This window comes from Mesitornis unicolor, unplaced genomic scaffold, assembly GCF_000695765.1.
Source record: "Mesitornis unicolor isolate BGI_N332 unplaced genomic scaffold, ASM69576v1 scaffold9145, whole genome shotgun sequence".
Taxonomy (NCBI): domain Eukaryota; kingdom Metazoa; phylum Chordata; class Aves; order Mesitornithiformes; family Mesitornithidae; genus Mesitornis; species Mesitornis unicolor.
The window spans coordinates 18,353-36,818 of record NW_010183510.1 but is presented as its reverse complement, the minus strand read 5'-3'; the positions used below and the strand labels follow the sequence as shown (position 1 = coordinate 36,818).

At 36.8% G+C, this 18,466-nt stretch overlaps 1 protein-coding gene across 1 annotated transcript in view; it reads left to right on the top strand.

Moving 5' to 3' along the window:
• PTPRQ (protein tyrosine phosphatase, receptor type, Q) overlaps positions 1 to 16,964 on the top strand; it is a gene marked incomplete at its 5' end in the record, with an annotated part of 82,006 nt that extends 65,042 nt beyond the window's left edge. The window contains 8 exons of the mRNA XM_010184168.1: positions 4,944 to 5,034; positions 6,440 to 6,516; positions 8,712 to 8,846; positions 8,960 to 9,085; positions 11,209 to 11,357; positions 13,115 to 13,250; positions 16,516 to 16,639; positions 16,927 to 16,964. Coding sequence (XP_010182470.1) covers positions 4,944 to 5,034; positions 6,440 to 6,516; positions 8,712 to 8,846; positions 8,960 to 9,085; positions 11,209 to 11,357; positions 13,115 to 13,250; positions 16,516 to 16,639; positions 16,927 to 16,964 — 876 coding nt within the window. The remainder of the gene's footprint in view (positions 1 to 4,943; positions 5,035 to 6,439; positions 6,517 to 8,711; positions 8,847 to 8,959; positions 9,086 to 11,208; positions 11,358 to 13,114; positions 13,251 to 16,515; positions 16,640 to 16,926) is intronic.
• Between the last annotated feature and the right edge of the window lie 1,502 nt (positions 16,965 to 18,466).

Genomic DNA, 18,466 nt, shown 5'->3' with positions numbered 1-18,466 from the left:
GATTGTTTAGAAAGTAATATTACACTGATTTGGATTCTGCAGTCTACACTGCAACCTGATCAGAATTATTCACCTAAGTGTCAGCAAAAGATGAGCTGCTTTAGACTCTGATCCTTGCAACACCATAATATTTATGCTCTTTCATATGTAGTGATGCATACATATGAGATATATACGATGAGAACAGTTTATAGTTTTCTAAGATATATACAGGTATTTTAACTGCTTTAAATAAGTTCATTTTCCTGAGTGATGACAAACCCAGAAACACAGCTGACATTTATTCTGCGAAATATTCAGGCCCCGGTCATACTGCCATGGAACTCAGAAATGTTTCTCTTTCACAGGTTTCAGTGCAGGAAGTAAAATGTTTGTGCATGGTACTTTGCTTTTTGTTCCTCTACAAATAATAGGTCATACTCTTCATGCTCTTGAGAATAGCCTCCATGTGAATAGCCTCCATCTCCGTATGTGAGTAGATGAACACAGCAAGCCTGTCTTTCTTTCTGAAAAGAGACCAGCTTGCAAAATATACATTACATATAATGCATATATACTATCAAATTTAAATCTCAAAGTTTTCACTATTTTCATTAAGTAACATTTTTATGGCTATCCTATTTTTTTCTCAACCATATCTTCTCATTATTTCAGAGTCTTTATCATCATCATTTTTAACACATACAGTCATTTGCCCTCCCAAAAATAATTTGTCAGTGTCCAGTGACTTTATTATTATGGAGTTATAGATTTACCGTGAATTGCTTACCAGTTGGATTAACAAAAATGAAGACTCAACAATTGGCTTTTCTTCTGCTAGATTATAGTATTTCAGTCTCTGAGGGAAAACCAACAAAAGTGTGAAAAGATTAATGGTATTTCCTACAGGTTTTTTGTTATGCTCCTTAGGTAAAATTGGTCTGGATTTAATAATAAAAAACACCATAAAATTCTCTGAGCAATAAAGTAAGGAGAACTTTTTTTCCAAGAGCAGAAGTGTTATTTCACTTGAACAAGAGTGATTATAGGTATATTATGCATGACTGAACAGATGAAAAGTTTTACTAGCAGTAACATTTTCACATATTAACATTCATCAAGGGAAAGTTTCTACTGTTACTTTCTTTAGGTGTGACCCACATTGAGGAAGCCTTACAGCATTTTAATGCCTTAAAACTTAAACAATAGTGTTTTATCAAAGCAAAATCTTGGCAATCCATTTCAGATTCAAAGAAATACAAGTAGCTGAGATTTCATTCAACTAAATTATATAGTGAACTTATAATCAGCGTTTTATATGCTATTTGGGCTTCCATTGTTTTTCTCTCTAAGCTTCAGCTTCCGTGTCTTAGACTGCAGTGATATCTTCTTAGATGACTTTCCCAAGGGCAAGCAGAATTGCAGGGTAGGTCCAGTCCCTGATTGAGGTTATGTCTACACTATCTGTAGCACCTGTCTTATCAGATGAATAATAGGACTGACAACGTGCTAGAAGTGACATCAGAAATGACAATGCACAGAAACAGGCAATGCACACAACAAACAAGCAGACCTCATAACCTGCATTGTTTGTATCCACATTCATCATTTTAGTTTCACATAAATGACTCAAGGCTCTTACAGGGTGTGTAGGAGAGATGAGCTCAAGATCTAAAGCTGTGGACCGTTATATCTAAAGCACATAACTAAAAGCATGGTGCTGAGCTTGCTTGGGCTCTCTGGCCACCTCTGTACTAGTCCATTCAAGTATACCAGGAACTGGACGTGAGAATATGATAGTTTACACTAATAAACTGTTTGTACATTCCTTGCCTTGAATTTGGACTGTTTCAGTTAGTGGTCTTACAGGACAATTCCAAGATATGTTTTGATAGGTGAAGTATTCTAGAGATCATTTACAACAGGCAGTTTGTAGACAGCAAATCTGTTTTGGAGTTTTCCAGCATGAATGTGGCTCTTTCCATTTCACCTAGACTTGGAACCCAGAGACATTCCTGGTCATAATCTAATTTGCTGGATCAACCAAGCTACTGTGCCTGGAGATCTCCAGGGTTCAATCTTGGTCTACGTGTGAATATGACCTGTGTGTAAACATGATGAGAAGAGAATCTGAACCTCAGAATGGATCTGGATCCATGACAGAAAAGCCAAGTTTAAAGAAACCATAGGGAGCCAGAGTAACTGATGTTGGGCACCATCTAGTTGATATTCAAACATCCAATTTTCCTGATGATTCCTGTATCTCAATACCTTTGGGAAATCAAGTTTTTCTAGTAACTGGCAAATTACTGAAACAGAAATACTTCTATAACTGTTTTATGATAAATTCTGTTCATGACTAAAAAAGCGAAATACCTCCAAATGTTGCCACAGTTCCATAAAAGTACTACAGTAATCAAACTGTAAATTAATTATTTCAGAGTTTTGAGTCTGCAAAGAAATGTGGTCTTTATGGCAAATTGTTACTGAATCTGGGGATCCAAATAGTATTTCCTCAATTCTGAAAATAATCATTTAGGCTGAAATCCATACTGATGGTGAAAATTGGTATGAGGCTTTTGAGCACTTGCTCAGATATGGAAGCATCATTACAAAAATAACATAATCTGCTTCTTTATATCCTTTCTACTACGAAGTACTGTGAAACAGTAGTTAACTGGCAAGCTAAGAGGAGTGAGGCAAATGAGGCAAGTTAAAGTTCACATGACAGGCACATAATACAGGATCCCATGGCCCGTAACACCTGTAAAATGCCGTAGGCATTTTAGCTGTGTTTTTCCTTCATTCAAAATCCAAGGAGAGAAATTCTGTGGGAGAGTTTCAGTTTTCTGATTGAGGGAAATTTTAACGTCTTCACCCTTAGCTGTGTTTTACTGTTCTTATCAAGTCCTGACAGGAATGCACAGAAGTCACTCTGCTGTGTCTGAGAGCAGGGATCCATCTCTAGGTTCAGTTATAGGATTAGGGCTTTCCTTCTCTCAGGGATTATTAAGACAAAAGGCAGAGGCAACTGAGTGCCTTGAGTATGGCAGAGGTTTATTAAAATATAAGGTTTTAAAATAATGAGTGTCTTTAAAGATATTTTTCTACAGTATGTTACAGTCCTTCATTTAGTTTTGTATTTAATTTATGTCTGTTAACCATGGTTTTTAATTCTTTAACATATGGATATATATGTACTGTCAGTCATTCTTTATAAGTTGATTTGAAGTCTGAAACTTTCTTTTTAGAAGGGGCATTACTCATAGGCTTTTCATCCCTAGGAAACATAGATGTTTAGAGAGATTTTGAAGGACATGAGTGTGATCTGGTCCCTTGTTAATTTTCAAAGGGATATGACCATCTAGTTCTCTGCAATTCTTCCCCTAGTTCTTTCCCCAAGGAAATATGTGTCAGAGCTAGGCAGAGAAGTCAGGTCCGTTGTCTGAAGGCTTTTATTGTGAAACCATCTTTCCCCTCCTGTTCAGAAGCACCTGCAGTTATATCATTGAGAATATAATTATAAAAGTGAAGTAGTCCTCATGCTTCAGGACATAGGATTTTTGTCTGATGGTGAAAGAAACAAATTTCTCATGGGATAATATGGCATATAATAGAGTCAAGGCTTTTGAGCTCTCTTTTATATGTCAGACATTATCCATTGTACAAAGTAGGATATCAGATCAGATGAATTATTGACTTGCTTTATTACATTGCTTTTTAAATTATCCCATTTTGATAATGCTCATATTAAATTATTCTTAATACCGGAACCCATCAAATAAGGCCGACAAAATATTTGAATTAGCAAGAAAGAAAAACACCGTAATAAAAAAAACACTTCTTTTTTTTCCATTTTTAATTATCTCTTTTATTTATTTATTTATTTGCTAACAGTTGCCCATTACATTTTATTTATAGAAGACAAACTGTCTCAAATACACAAGCAAAAAAGCACTCAAAAATAATTGTTGAATCTGATAGCAGGGCAGTCTGCCCCACTTTTGGAAGTAGCCCATGCAGAGAATAACTGCTAATATCAAAAGACAAATTGGAAAGGATTACTCTGCACAAGAGGCAAAATTTTGTATTGTTCTCATTCAAAGCAATAGGTAGGTCTCTTCACTTGTATCTCAGCTAGGCGTTGAAATAGACTTGCATATAACATTTGTCAAACAAATGGAAAATCTATTACAGTTAACATAGTTGTTAACTTAGAAATTCTGGCTAAATTCTGGCTTTTCTGAGTTTTCTATTCTCTTATCACCACTACGAGATCATCACACTGATACGTTTTCTCCATTAACAAGTTATGAAGCTGTCCCCACTCTTTTACTCAGCTCTGGAAATTGTACCTATTTCTTTACACAAACACCCCCGTCAAATAAGTTCCTCAACATGAATGGTTTATCCACCTCAGCCCTTCAGTAACAGAACTAATGACCAGTTATGAAAGTGCAGTACAGCCCAAAATAACTCTTCCCACCCCTTTCCCAAACAGTCCCGTGAACAACAGCTAATTGCCAGTTGTCTCAACTTAATTAAATTCTCATCAGTTCTCATGCTGTGGCAAGAACTCTCCCAAGCTACAGCAGTCAGGAAAGGGCATCTTTCAGGAGTAAGACTGACTCAGTAGGGCATGGAAACCAAGCATGCGACTTCATGAAAAGACAGAAAAGAACTACAGAAGGTGATAGGCCGACTTTATCCAGACTTGTAAAGGTGAAAGTTCATGTAAGCTTTAATTGTTCAACCTGATGACATTGTCTGCAGCGCGCCATCGAGCGTTGCTGGTGTAACTGGGGCTGACAGTGAGGTGGAAAGCTGGAGCTTCAGCTGTGCTTAGAAATGCTCTCTGCTGCAGAACTGAGGAGTTCTTCCTCTTACCAGATGTTTGTGTCATTTTTTATATTCACTGAAGGTGAAATGCGGAGTTTTGCCAACAAACGTTTATTCCTCTACAGGAACTTCCCAAGTATCTTGAAGACCTTGCTTCGACCGATGCTGATCTGCCATGGAACAGGGCTAAGAATCGTTTCCCAAACATAAAGCCATGTATGTGTGTTTACTGATCAACTCCTCTGTTGTGCTCTCTGCCTTCAATAGTGCAGCATATATTCGGAATGCAACTGTATTTTTGTTTGCTCTGCCTTTGAAATGGCAGTACAATCATGTCCACATTATGAAATAATTTTTGTCAAGTAATCTGTCTTTTCATTGTGTTTTTTTAAAGACAGTTTTATTTGCAAGTAGCTTTCAACTTGCTTTTGCAAGCTTTAACATGCAGGTGCAAGAAACTGTAGCCTCAATAGTTTCTTAGCTTTGTAATTCAAGCCATGTAGCAAACTCTTTAACATTCTTCCTTGGTTTTTTCCCCTTTAGTGAGAAGTAATTTTTTAAAACATATAAAATCCACATGTTTGTGCATTCAGCTACCCCAGAGCCTGAGTGTGCTTTCTTGTGGATACATGTACATGTGCTGCAAAGGTTCTCCAGCAGATCAGAGCGACTGCATGATAACTTATAAGCCGGGGCTAGATTTTATCACAGGAGACAGGAGTCTGTCTCTCTGTACTCAACACTGCTTCATTTTTCAGTTAATAAGACAAGAAATGTCATTATTATTTTAGGCATTAGCTGTGATGTGAGATGGGGAGCATGGCATTCCTTGGTTAATAATGCTACATTCTGTGCTATTAACTTTTCAGAGCAGCTGTTCTTGCTATCTACTGCCTTGTTCAAGACATACTCTAAGTTACAGTCACTAAAAACTGATATTCATGACACACAATGAAATATAAACAGATACATTTCATAAGTCTTTAACATTGTATTCTATTTTTTTTTTACTGAGTTGAGGACCAAACATCAAAATTTGGAATGCTTCGTTTCAGCATTTACTTGTTCACATATACATCTTTCCTGTTTTTTGTCATTTCTCCATACATACCAGGGACCCAAATCAGAAACCTTCAATCATTTTTTTTTCTGTAATAATGAGATTACCTTCTGTAAAAGAAGTAAAAGTATGTAAAAGTGCCAGGATCTGGCTCAAATCTGTGACCTGGGCAGCAAGTATATAGGAAAGACTGTCAGACCTCTGACCCTGCTGTCTGATTCACACCGAGTTTGTCTGTGCTAGAACAGCCTGGCTGAAAGTACTTGTGCTACCTTTAGGCAGAGGATCCTCCCATATACATAAAATTGAAGGTTTTGGCATGTTCACAATTTTAATTAAAAATTACTATATTAAAATATGTCTGGAAGATTAAAGGATGACCATACAGTGATGGAAATTGATTAAATTCCCTTTGTAATTAGTATTCTACTATGTCAAGTATTGTTAGATTAGCAACAATAACAGTAACTTTTATTTCTTAGCACTCCAGGAACACTTGTTACATGTGTCTATGGTTTTTGAATAAATCTTTTCATTAACTGGACTTTATTTCCACGATAGATAATAACAACAGAGTAAAGCTGATGCCTGATGCTGGTATTCCTGGATCTGACTACATTAATGCCAGCTATGTGTCTGTAAGTAGAAAGTCTCTCACATATTTACTATATTTGTTTTCTGGTAGAAGAGAGAGTCAAAAATTAACTTGCAAGAAGAGGATTCTAATTTTTCTTGGTTCAGGATCTGGAGCTGTTAGGAGCTGTTATATATGAACAGGATGATGTAAAGATAGCTGAACTGAAAAGTTTCATAGAAATGGCTAATAGTTTTGGTGAGTGGGATTGGTATGCCCCTTACTGTTTTGTGAAGAAGAAACTAGTACTGTATTTCTCGTCCTCAGCTTTCTTCCTAGACCTTCTATTTTCTCAGTAAACTCTTATTTTATATTTTTTTACCTCATAATTGTCCTGTTGAAGTTCCAAGTGTGGCTTTTAATTATGCATTTAATTTGTTGTAGCAGTGGCTGGTGGTCTCACATGAGGTCAAGACTTGATTTGTACTAAGCATTGTTCAAACACATAGCAAGACCTGTGGACTGTAGTCTAAACAGATGACACAGTGGCATGTAGACACAGTTATTTCCAGGTAACTAAGAGACATTCACAGAGGAAAAGCAATAGAGCATTGTTCCTCTCTCATCAGCAAAAGCTATTTATTCCCTTTAGCTGTCCTGCTTCTGACAGCAGATAGGAAGAGCCATGCCACATTGTTCCTTGATGCTGGGACTGTACACAGAACCACTGAGGAGGAGACCAGACAGCTCAGAGCATGGCTTCATCTTTGCCTTTCCTGTGATGAACTGATGTGCCAAGGCTTAGGCAGGGAACACAAACAGCAGCTTCCAAAGAGCTGCAGCAAAAGCCAGCTGCAGAGAGTGCTCCCTGCTGAGATTCTGCATGTCTTTACTGCATACAGGCACTTCAGGTCACCGTTCATCAGTGAACAGACAACTGTAATGCTACCATTTCTCAAGGCTAAAGCTTTACCCTTTATATGCTCTCACTTTCCCTATTTGTGGATGTGTAAATATGTAATTGCATATAGCTGTAAATATACAATGTGTGTGTGTGTGTGTGTGTGTGTATTTACATTCAATTTTATGTAAGTGTATATGGATATGTGTATTTGTATATTTTATCTAGGTTTATATGCATACACATAAAAAGAGGTCTTTATATATTTTAACAAATGGGAACGTGGCTGCTGTTTTTCTTTTTATTGGTTAAACGAGAAAAAGTCAGTAACAGAATTATGAGTTTTGCATCCCTGAATTATATTCTCTCACCTCACTCTTAAACTAGGGAGGATTAACATAGTTTCTCACTGCCACCTGTTCTGTATATTATAGACGGAGTAAGTAACAGGCAGCTGTGAATTATAGGGCTATAATTCCAACAAGGAGCTTCGGTGGTGCTATAAACCACTGTGTCAGTTGTATTGAACAATAAGTAGAACTCTGTGATATTATAGACTGCTAGCTCGACAGCATAAATTTATTGCTATTTTTGCTATTGTTGTTATTTTAGACTTTCTGTAGTACCTAAAAGTTCTTGTAGGGTATGCTTAGTTTCTTTGAGGAAACAGGTCCATGAGAACCCACGCATTGACAGCATATACACAAGATTTTTTTCTACAAAATTCCTTCTCCCCAAGTCTTACATCTATTTATAAATGAATTAAACAGCACACACCAACACGAAAATGAAAGTCAACGCCTACAGCAGGTTTCTTGAAGACTTTTTATCAGAGATCATTTGTTTAAGTAAGCTCCAACCCTAAGTTACAGCAGATCCCTGAGGATCACTGGAAGGACAGCATCATCAGTGTGGTGTGTACCTTGCACTGCCTATCAAACTGCTCCTTAGTAGTTTCCTTGGCTCCACTGCTCCTTAGCACTATTAAATTCTACTTTGTTGGCCACCTCCTGACATAGTTCTTGGTGGCCTCTGACTGGATCTGCAGTAAGGCTAATATGAAGGCTTAGATATTTTTAAATGGGAATTACTGACCTGATGTCCCTGTTATTTCTCTGCTAAATGCATTTCTATTAGGATGACGTTGGTTCATAACTGATCTACAGTGGAAAAAATGCCATTAATTCCTTAAGTTTCCAAGGCCATCTGCCATGCAATGATTAGCCAGGCCTATGCCAGTTTATTTAGTACATCTGACAAGGTTTTAGCCTTAGGCATGGTAGCTACAGCTATGAGTCACATGCAAACCCTTTTTTTCCTTACCAACCATTATGTATTAAATATTTTCTTTTTCTTAGGGTTATTTATGTCCAAACGAGTTTATTGCAACTCAGGGACCATTACCAGGAACAGTGGGTGATTTCTGGAGGATGGTATGGGAGACAAGAGCTAAAACACTTGTGATGCTTACACAGTGTTTTGAAAAAGGACGGGTAAGTGACCAGTGTATCAATTAACAGCATTTGATATAATTGGAAATTTTGTGTGTAGTTTCTTGTGAAGATTATAACATGATTGTTGTTAATTAGTAATCATCTCCCTGCAGATAAGATGTCATCAGTACTGGCCAGAAGATAATAAACCCGTGACTGTGTTTGGGGATATAGTGATTACTAAATTGATGGAGGATATTCAGATAGACTGGACTATCAGAGATCTAAAAATTGAAAGGGTAAGCCAGAACTGGAAGCAGATTGAATAAAACCCATCCAGCACCAAAGAACATCAGATGTACTCCATCTCACCCAACTACTACTCAGTATTCTTCTTTTAATCTTTTGATGAATATGCACTGTCCTGCCTGGTTCTCCTGCATTTTGTTTTCATTCGTGCTCTTTTTTTTTCCTGAGAATCTTCTCCAGTTCCTGTCACAAAGAGCTCAGATAGTTGTCCAATGTGCTGTGAAGGGTCTATCAAGGTTACAGAACCTCTTGTCTGGTGGGAGGTGAAGTTTCTATTTGGACACCTCAGTTGTCTCTTCTAGAAAGGAGTAATCCTAACCTTCTGGGATCAGACAAATCCCTTTGAAAATATCCCTCTCAGATTAAAGGGCAAGATTCTTTGGTGCAGCGCAGCTGTTTTGCATTGTACCACCAGCCGTATTGGCCTCCACCCCCAGGAGATTCACCCAATATAAATGAGAATCATCAGTATTACTCCCACTCTTTGTGCTGGGCAGGGGAGTGGGGGCTACAGCATAGATGTTCATCTTTGTCATGGTCCACAGCTATAGTTTGCACTCTTTGGAAAAATTAGCACCCAGCATTAAGTCAGACCAGCAGGTGGGCATAATGACCCAAGATGAAGTCAGCCTTCTTCTGCACTCCCAACACTGACCAATGTTGTACGTAGTTCAACCAGATCCTAGGACCTGAACTCAGCTATCCAAATACATGTGCTACCACCCTGTGTCATGTGTGTATGACAAAAGGAACAGTTTGGGGATTGTCTAAGTGGTCACCTCATAAGAATATGTTGTGGCCGTAGTACAGGACAATTGAACATTTTAAATAAGTGAGAGAAAATATTTTTTTTTCAGCTAAAATAAGATGTAGAGTAAACAAGACTGGAAAAGGGACTATTTAGAGTAAAAATGCATGCCAACAAAATATGGAGTCACCTGTGTTAACCAGGGTGAGACTTAAAAGAAAACAAAACATAACCTGACTTGACTAAGTGATCCATTTACTATGACTCAACTACCCTCCACAAAAAGCTATGTCCTTTACAAGCATGTAATTAAATGTGCCATGTTGCTGGTTTTAAGACTGTACTTCATCTTCCATTCACAAATGGATGGATTCTTGATCATCTTCCAGTGAAGGTAAAAAGCATATGTAAGGCAAATCATTCACAATTATTGCCATATTGCATTCCAAGTCACTTCTATTTTGTTTTTATGTTTATCCATTTTAAAAATATAGACTCAATAATTGTTCACAGTTGTTCAGTATTTCTTTCAATATGAAAAGAGCAAGTGGTTGGTTCTAAATAAATTTTAAAAAAGCCTGGTTCATTCCACAACAGTTGATTGAACTGTGATACTCCTTGCTGCAAGATATTGTGAATGCTAAAACCTTACAGAGCTTCATGAAATCTAGAGAATTAGAAGATAATTCTGACAAGTACTATTAAATTTTGAGATACCCTCTCTGACTTCACACATCACAAACTGTTAAGAATGGAAAAGATATTCTGTGCAACTATAGATACGTTGTTGTCATGTTTTATAATTTTCCCTAAGATTTTGCCCTTGGCATGATACTGTGCTTTTATTCTTATGTCTTTCATAGTTAATTTAGATATCAGATCATAACCAGTTCTTTTCTTTGAGTCGCTATTGCTGCTGCTCTGATTGAGAGATTATCAAACACTTAGAAAACATATCTCTGTTCACCAACATATGTGTGTTTGCCTTCACTGCATTAGATCAGTCCTAGAATGGCTGTTTTTCTTTAAATAAATGTATCATCCCAGTTCACTAAACTTCTAAATGAGCTATAGAAACTTCAACATGTAATCTACAAATTACATTGATACAGTGACTGGAGTCAAGTGGAGAGTAACTGCTGAAGTCATTGATACTTCTTGAAAGATGGACTTGATGTCATCTCTCAATAAACCTGCCATAAGATCTGTGCACAGCAAATGATCCCTTGATAGAATTACATGTGATGATTATTATGCTATTCTGACTTTCTTTTTACCAAGAAAATGCTGAGAAGTTTATATGTAGCTTACTGGATCTTCTGTCACAGTCCTTCTGCAAAAACTGCCTTATGTTACGTTTTTCAGCATGGAGACTGCATGATGGTGCGGCAGTGTAATTTCACTTCTTGGCCGGAACATGGAGTCCCTGAAACTACTGCACCAATCATCCACTTTGTAAAACTTATCCGCGCAAGTAGAGCACATGATAATACTCCAATGGTGGTTCACTGCAGGTAAGCGTATTCACAAAACCATCATTTAGAGTCTTGGAATTTCATGTGCATTTTAATGCTCAGGGAAGTTGCCAGAAGAATGAAAACTGAGTGCACAGGCATGGTTCTAGCATGGACAGCAGTGAAGGTTTCTCTAGCAGAGCTCCTTGATCCGTTCTAGGAGGTAAAATACCAAAATGTGTTTCTGGAAATCGCACTGAGGTGATGTCAGTGAAATAGTTACTTCAACAATTATCATAAGGTACTGCTGGATTTATCTTGATTTTTGTCTTTATCATAAGAAGAGGAATAGGAACTGACATGTTATTTTTAATTACTTCTACTATAATTAGAGCTCTTCTTAAGAAAAAAGTATTAAAAATAGTATTTAAAATGTACATGTCACATATCAAGAGGAAGATATTATTTGGGAGCCACAGAGAATGACAAATAGGAAGGGTTTGTATATGCCAGATTTGAAGTTTGGATGCCTATAAACAGCTAAAATCTATATTTAGGCTCTTAAATAAATGGTCTGGTGGTTAGAAGTGTTCAGCTGTCATAGTTCCCATTTATTTCATACTCAACACTCTTAAACTGCTATTTCAAAGGGTAAATGTGTGGGGAAGGCTAAGTCTTCAGGAAGGTGGTGAGTGTGTCTGCATTTTTTATGCAGGTCAGTGTTCCCACTGAATGAGTGGGCACTCTCTGAAATAGTGATCTGAACTCTGAGGCCTGCGAGTGATTCTTTGTCTCATTCTCACTCAGTGTGAGTCTAGAAATACATGGAAGGAAAAGCTGTATTTGGTGTCACAAACCTCTTCCCTAAGTGTCCAGTTATCGTGTCTGGGATTTCTTTTTATTTATTCTCAATATCCTATAGGTGCCATCCACAATGGGTGATAAAGATTAATTTCATTTAATATCATTGTCATTGACATTTTGGCATTTCCCTCTACTGAGGCACCAGGAGAAAACTACTCAGTCTTCCCATTTTGAGGACTCTTACATGTTCTGGGGCCTCTGCGGTGAATCCTGTCCTCTTTTCACAGCTCTGATGCATAAAGGGGCCAGCGTGGGCCAGATACTCCACCTGTGCTCAATTCCTGATGGTTATAAAGCAACATTGTATGTTCTCATATCCAGAAAACTCATTCATTATTTTCTGCTCATTAGAGCTTGCAAGTTCAAGAGAGCTTTGCTGTACATTTCCTGATTATCTGCAGTGATATACTCTGCAGTTATTATACCAGCTGCAGAGAGGTCTGATAGTGATTTTGAGAAAAGCCTGCTCATTTTCAAACCTTTAAATAAAACACTAGCTACCAGCATGTCCTGTGCACTCATCCTCCTTTTGAGAGTATTTTGCCAGATCCCATGTCATTTTGCCTCAAATACCAAAAGCATCACAGAATCCAGGTGAGATTTCACAGGATTTTGTTATTTTTTAAGATTTTAATTAGTGAGCTCTAGAAAATTCACAGAAAAACTGTAGGGTCATTTTTCCCCTTATACAGGTGGGTTTAGTTATAGCTCATTTGTCCAGTGCAACCCCTTGTAAAAGCAAAATCAGAACATGGCTCAAATCCAGATTTCACTTGATCTCATTCAGCAAGCAGACACACACACGCACACGAATAAATACTGAAAAAGATTTCATTTTTTTCTGAAGCTTTCTTTTCACAATAAACTTACTTTAACCAGAAGTTTCCAAGAAAATATTTTATACTGAAAAATGAACATAAAAATTTATTTTATCTTGCGTATTATGTTTGCAGTGCTGGTGTGGGAAGAACGGGAGTTTATATTGCACTTGACCATTTAACTCAACATGTAAATGACCATGATTTTGTGGATATCTATGGACTTGTAGCCGAGTTAAGAAGTGAAAGAATGTGTATGGTACAGAATCTGGTAAGATTTATATCTTTATCTATTTTGTTTTCCTTTTGTTAAAATGTTACTCATCTGATCATCTGATCTCCTAAAAAGCGAGACTAGAAAGCTCCTAACAATCGGCCTCCTAATACATTTTTCTATCAGATCCTGCTTTGATTTAGATTTCAAGCACTGTGCAAATGTGTGCTTGTATCTATGTAAGTATATTTCACCAGCAAAGTCTTGGCAAGGGCCGAAGAAAGTGCTGAGATATTTAGTTTGTAGAACCTAAATCATGGTTTCTCAGACTTTGAGAAAGTTCATTTCAAGTTTTGGGTGAAGAACAGCTTTTAAATAAAAGATGGATTTGCTCAGGCACTACTGAATTTTACTTTATTTACTACTTAACTGTATTTTTATGTATGTATTTGTAGCTTGGACCAAATTTTTAAGTAGTTATTTAGTTTTGACCTTATTAATCATCCCTTGATTATTTTTAAATTGCTTAAACTAAAACAACCTGTATGGATTGAATTAAGCACAGACTTCAGGATTTTCAAAATCAAGTGCAAAAGAAGTGGATTTCTGGCAGACTTACCGAGTATAGGTGTAAGTCAGTGATGACCTGCTAGTAAGGAAGACATGTACATGGAGACCTGGGTGCTGGTAAAGAAGTAATAGCAGAATTTAAAGCTGATCCTAAACACACAGTGGAATGGAAATCCAGCTGTATTTGCATAAGGCTCCTGGCAAAAACCTCCTGCAGAACAGATCTAATATCCAAGGCTGCTGCCTGAAGCCCTTGAGTCTGCAGCTCACCTGTACCTCAGTGTAGGTGAGCAGCTTCAGGATGAACTTCCACGTCACTGATGGATTTAAACTGATTTTAGTATAAGGAGACTTGTTCCATTAGGAATGCAATTCCACTTATACCATGCCAGAATATACAAAAAGCGTGTCAGAATATAGAGAGAGAGGTTAACCTCTCTTCAGCAATGCACTTCTGCAGGTTTTCTGAGGCCTTCTGAAGATAATGTGTCATGCTGGTTCTTGTAAGAAGCTGTCTGGTTACCAATTGCTTTTAATTTTTCATTTTCAAGTATTGATGCAGCTGAACAATTGCCAGGACTTTCCTGTAATGATGAATTCTGGGAATGCTTTTTTCACAATTTTGACTAGAAGTAGAATCATCTGAAAATAAAGTTGGAAGACAATTTAATGGGAGATGTCCCTTTATAAAAGCCTAAAAACAGGGAGACATTTGAGAAGATAAGATGAGTGTACATTAAAATGTGTTAAAATGTGTAGTATTTTTGTGTACCTCTTCATTTGTGTATTTTGTCAGAGGTTAGGAAAATATGTGCCAAAATGCAACAGAAGATGAGAGTCTCATAGTTATGATTTCCAGACAGATCAAGTATTGCTCTATATGATAGCTGCAAAATCCTGAGGCAGGTTGTTCTCTGTCCAGGCCAAGACTACAAAATGTAGATCAGCACTAAAACTTGGCCAAAGGGAACCAAATCTTGTAAAGTTTTATGGCGGATTCAGTAGTCAAACTATTCTGACAGTTCTGTTATAAAACACTGTTTAGTAGTCTACAATTCAGGTTTTACGTGATCAGCACTGAAGATACGAAGAGAGGAGCAAATCCTTCCCAGAACCCAGTTTAGAGATCCCTCAGCCAAATTGTCTGTAAGACTGGGGAGTAAAATAAATAAAAAAACCTGGTTGCTCTCAGACCAGAAAGATTTCCATTGCTTCACGTTCACAAGTAGCTGTGTGAATCCAGAAGATTATGGCACTTTCAAAGTCTGCCTGCTGAACTGGAATAACCAATCTAAACTCCACTGAAACTTAAGACCTGCATTCCAGAAATCCATATTTTTCCAGTGGATCTGGTAAAGTTTATCACCTCACCAAGACAAGTACAAAGGGTAGTTTGCAGTAACGCCATGCTGTTGCTACAGTGAGCAAGCCATTGCAAAGCACACTGGTAATGTGAATTTCAGGAGCCTGTCTGGTTTAATTATCCGTGGCTCTGGAGCTGTGGCCCTGAAACACATATATCCATGTAAGCAAATTTCTCATAATCCTGAGACACTTGAGTTGAAAACTGATGAAGTTCTGAAACAAAATAGCAATTATTGAGAAGAATAATTATGCTAATATATTTACCCGTGCAAAAGTCAAAGAAGTTAATGTAATTTTGGTCATCTCCATCTGTGGAGATATTAAAAATCCATCGGGACTGCGTCCTGGGCAATGTGCTTTAGCTGACCCAGCTTGAGCAGTAGGTGATCTCAAGAGGTCCCTTCTAACCTAAATGAATCTGTGGTACTGTGATCTGGCTCATTTACTGCACCATGCTTAATCCTTTTTTTTTTTCCTATTTGTTTCTGTTCTTTTATTTAATTCTTATATTGCTTTCTTTTATTTTTCTGTTTTCAGCAATCAATACCCAGAGTTACCATACATCCTTGGAAGTGTTACATTAACTTTAGTTGCCCACTCATTTCATTATATTGTTAAAAGTGCTGCTACAGCTCAAAAAGTATCACTAAAAATAGTGTTATTTTTATTTTGCACTTAACAATGGTACATGCTCCTAGAACATGTAGATTTACTTGAACTTTTGCATTTGAGTGCACCCTGCTGGTTTTCTCTGTACTAGAAAGAGGAAATTTTTCTTATCTAAATATTACATTCATGTCACAGAATCCCAGAATGACAGAATGGTAGGGACTGGAAGGGACCTCTGAAGATCATCCAGTCCAACCCCCTTGCCAGAGCAGGAAACTGTGGTTCAGTTTCTGCAGTGTGGATCTATTGGCAAAAAGTCATCAAACATCTTTTCATAGAACAGGCCTTTACAAAAAATTGTAGAACACCTGATTAGTCTCAGTTATGATTAGTCTAATTTCATATATCTTACTGGGCATAAGAGTTAACACGTTTTGACAAATTTTATTGCATTATGCAGATCAAGCAGACAATATATATGATATGATATATGATATATGATATATGATATACGTTATATGATATACGTTATATGATATACGTTATATGATATACGTTATATGATATATGATATTATGATATATGATATGATATATTATTGATATGATATATTATTGATATGATATATTATTGATATGATATGAGCATTGAGGTATTGAGACTACTGAGTTAAACTGCAGTTACTTTGAGAACATCTAAATGATATATGAAAAAAAGTATTTTGCATTTGAAGTCCATTTTTCTTCTGATCAAAACTCTTTAAATTCACATCTTACAGGCACAATATATATTTCTGCATCAATGTGTGTTGGATCTGTTGTCAAGCAAGGGTAATAGTCAGCCCATATGTTTTGTAAATTATTCAGCACTGCAAAAGATGGACTCTCTGGATGCCATGGAAGGTAAGGAGATACAAATTGTCTCAACTTTATTTTTTCATAGCAGGTGCGTTGACTTGCCCAGCCAAAAAATCCAAAAAAAAATATTTTGACATGCATTTTTTGGCCTCAGAAGTGTAAATTTTTGGCATTTTGCTGCTTTTTAGCCTCCCTCGTAGTAGTAGTCTTTGCTCAAGCTTTCAATTTTTTTTCCCTGCAAGTTCTTTTAAATTCAGCCAAAACAGTTATCTGCCATTAGTTACTTTTTGTTTACAAGGTAGATTAATGTAATGTGTCTGTTTCTGTTGCAGGTGACGTGGAGCTTGAATGGGAAGAAACTACCATGTAAATATTAAGACTGAATATGAAAGATTTTGAAAAGTCATATTTTTCTAAGCACAGGGGCCAAAGTGAATTCCCCTATTTTGATGATTAAAACAAACACACATGATTGACAACTTTTCTTGTATCAATGTGCCTTCATAAATATGTTAAAGTATTTTATTCAGAACACTGAGCAATAATGATTTGGAGTACTTTTGCACAGACTGCACTTCTGGTGTTATATGAATACTGCATCCAGTATGTATTTAAATAGAAAGTGTGTCTGAACATATTCCTTTTTCCAGTTATCTTTGTAAAAGAAGAAAAATGAGCCAAATATGATGTAAAAATTTCATATTCCCATTGAACTTATTTTGACGTGAATTTGCTGTGTTCTTTCTGTTTTGGTTTTAAGTAAAAGCTACAATTCCTTGAATCGTTCTCGCCAGATTGGTTTCAATGTCGTCAACTCTTGCAGATTAATTCCAATGCCATCACAGTGATCTTTACCTAACTGCATGTTCTTGTGTTTTGAATCTTTTTTTATGAGTGGTAGCGTATCAGCTCATGATCCTGAACAGCTGAAGAGTCACCTTCTGACATGGGGAGGATTATTCAGCTTTTACACAGCACACAGTAGCTCTTCAGGGACACTTGGGGCTATTTAAGCCATCTTACAATCAGCGGGTTGTTTTTTTAAATATGCAATGGTGATTGCACATGTTCAGTGCTGAAGAAAGAATTTCCTGCTACTTTTCCAAGCAGATTAAACAAAGTAAAATGATAAATTTATTACATATTACAATGCATTTTAGATTTACTTGAGTAATAGAATGTTTATAATTCATTCACATTTCTTCAATATAACAGTGTAGTATTTTGAAAGGTTTAAATAAATTCAAGAATTTAATAACAATATATTTTATAACACAGAGTTGTCAAGTAAAAAAGGTATTGCTCCTCCCTCCAGTTTGGCGAATCACTGTATACCCTGAAAAGTATGGGAACTAATATTTGGGTATTTCATAAAAGAAAACATCTTCCACTCCCACTGGTTATCATTATAGGAAATAGATCAGAAACAGGAATGAGAGAAGCAGAAAGCTTTTATCTGAGAAGCAAAGCAGAAACTGGTAGAGCAGGAAGACTGCGAGATAATTACAGTGTGTGCCCTGGTTTTACGTGGAAGTGCCGGTATTCGATTGATATTATTGGGGGGGTAGATTGCTAAGTTTTTTGAGTAAAAAAAATTATCATTCTGAATAATACTGCAGCTGTGACCTTAATCTGAGATGCAAAACAATAGCAAAGAGGCTTTGGAGTTGCCATCTTATATTCTGTTTAGACAGAAGAAATGCATAGCCTTGTTGAAGCATCAAGCTCAGGGAAGGTAGACAAAGCTCTCTAGAACCTTGAAGGATGTATGTGTGTGAATGTGTGTGTGCACACACTCTGAACAGAATAATAAATGAACAAAACTTTCCGTCTCTGAAGTGTAGCTACCTGACAGAAAATACTACACAGTAT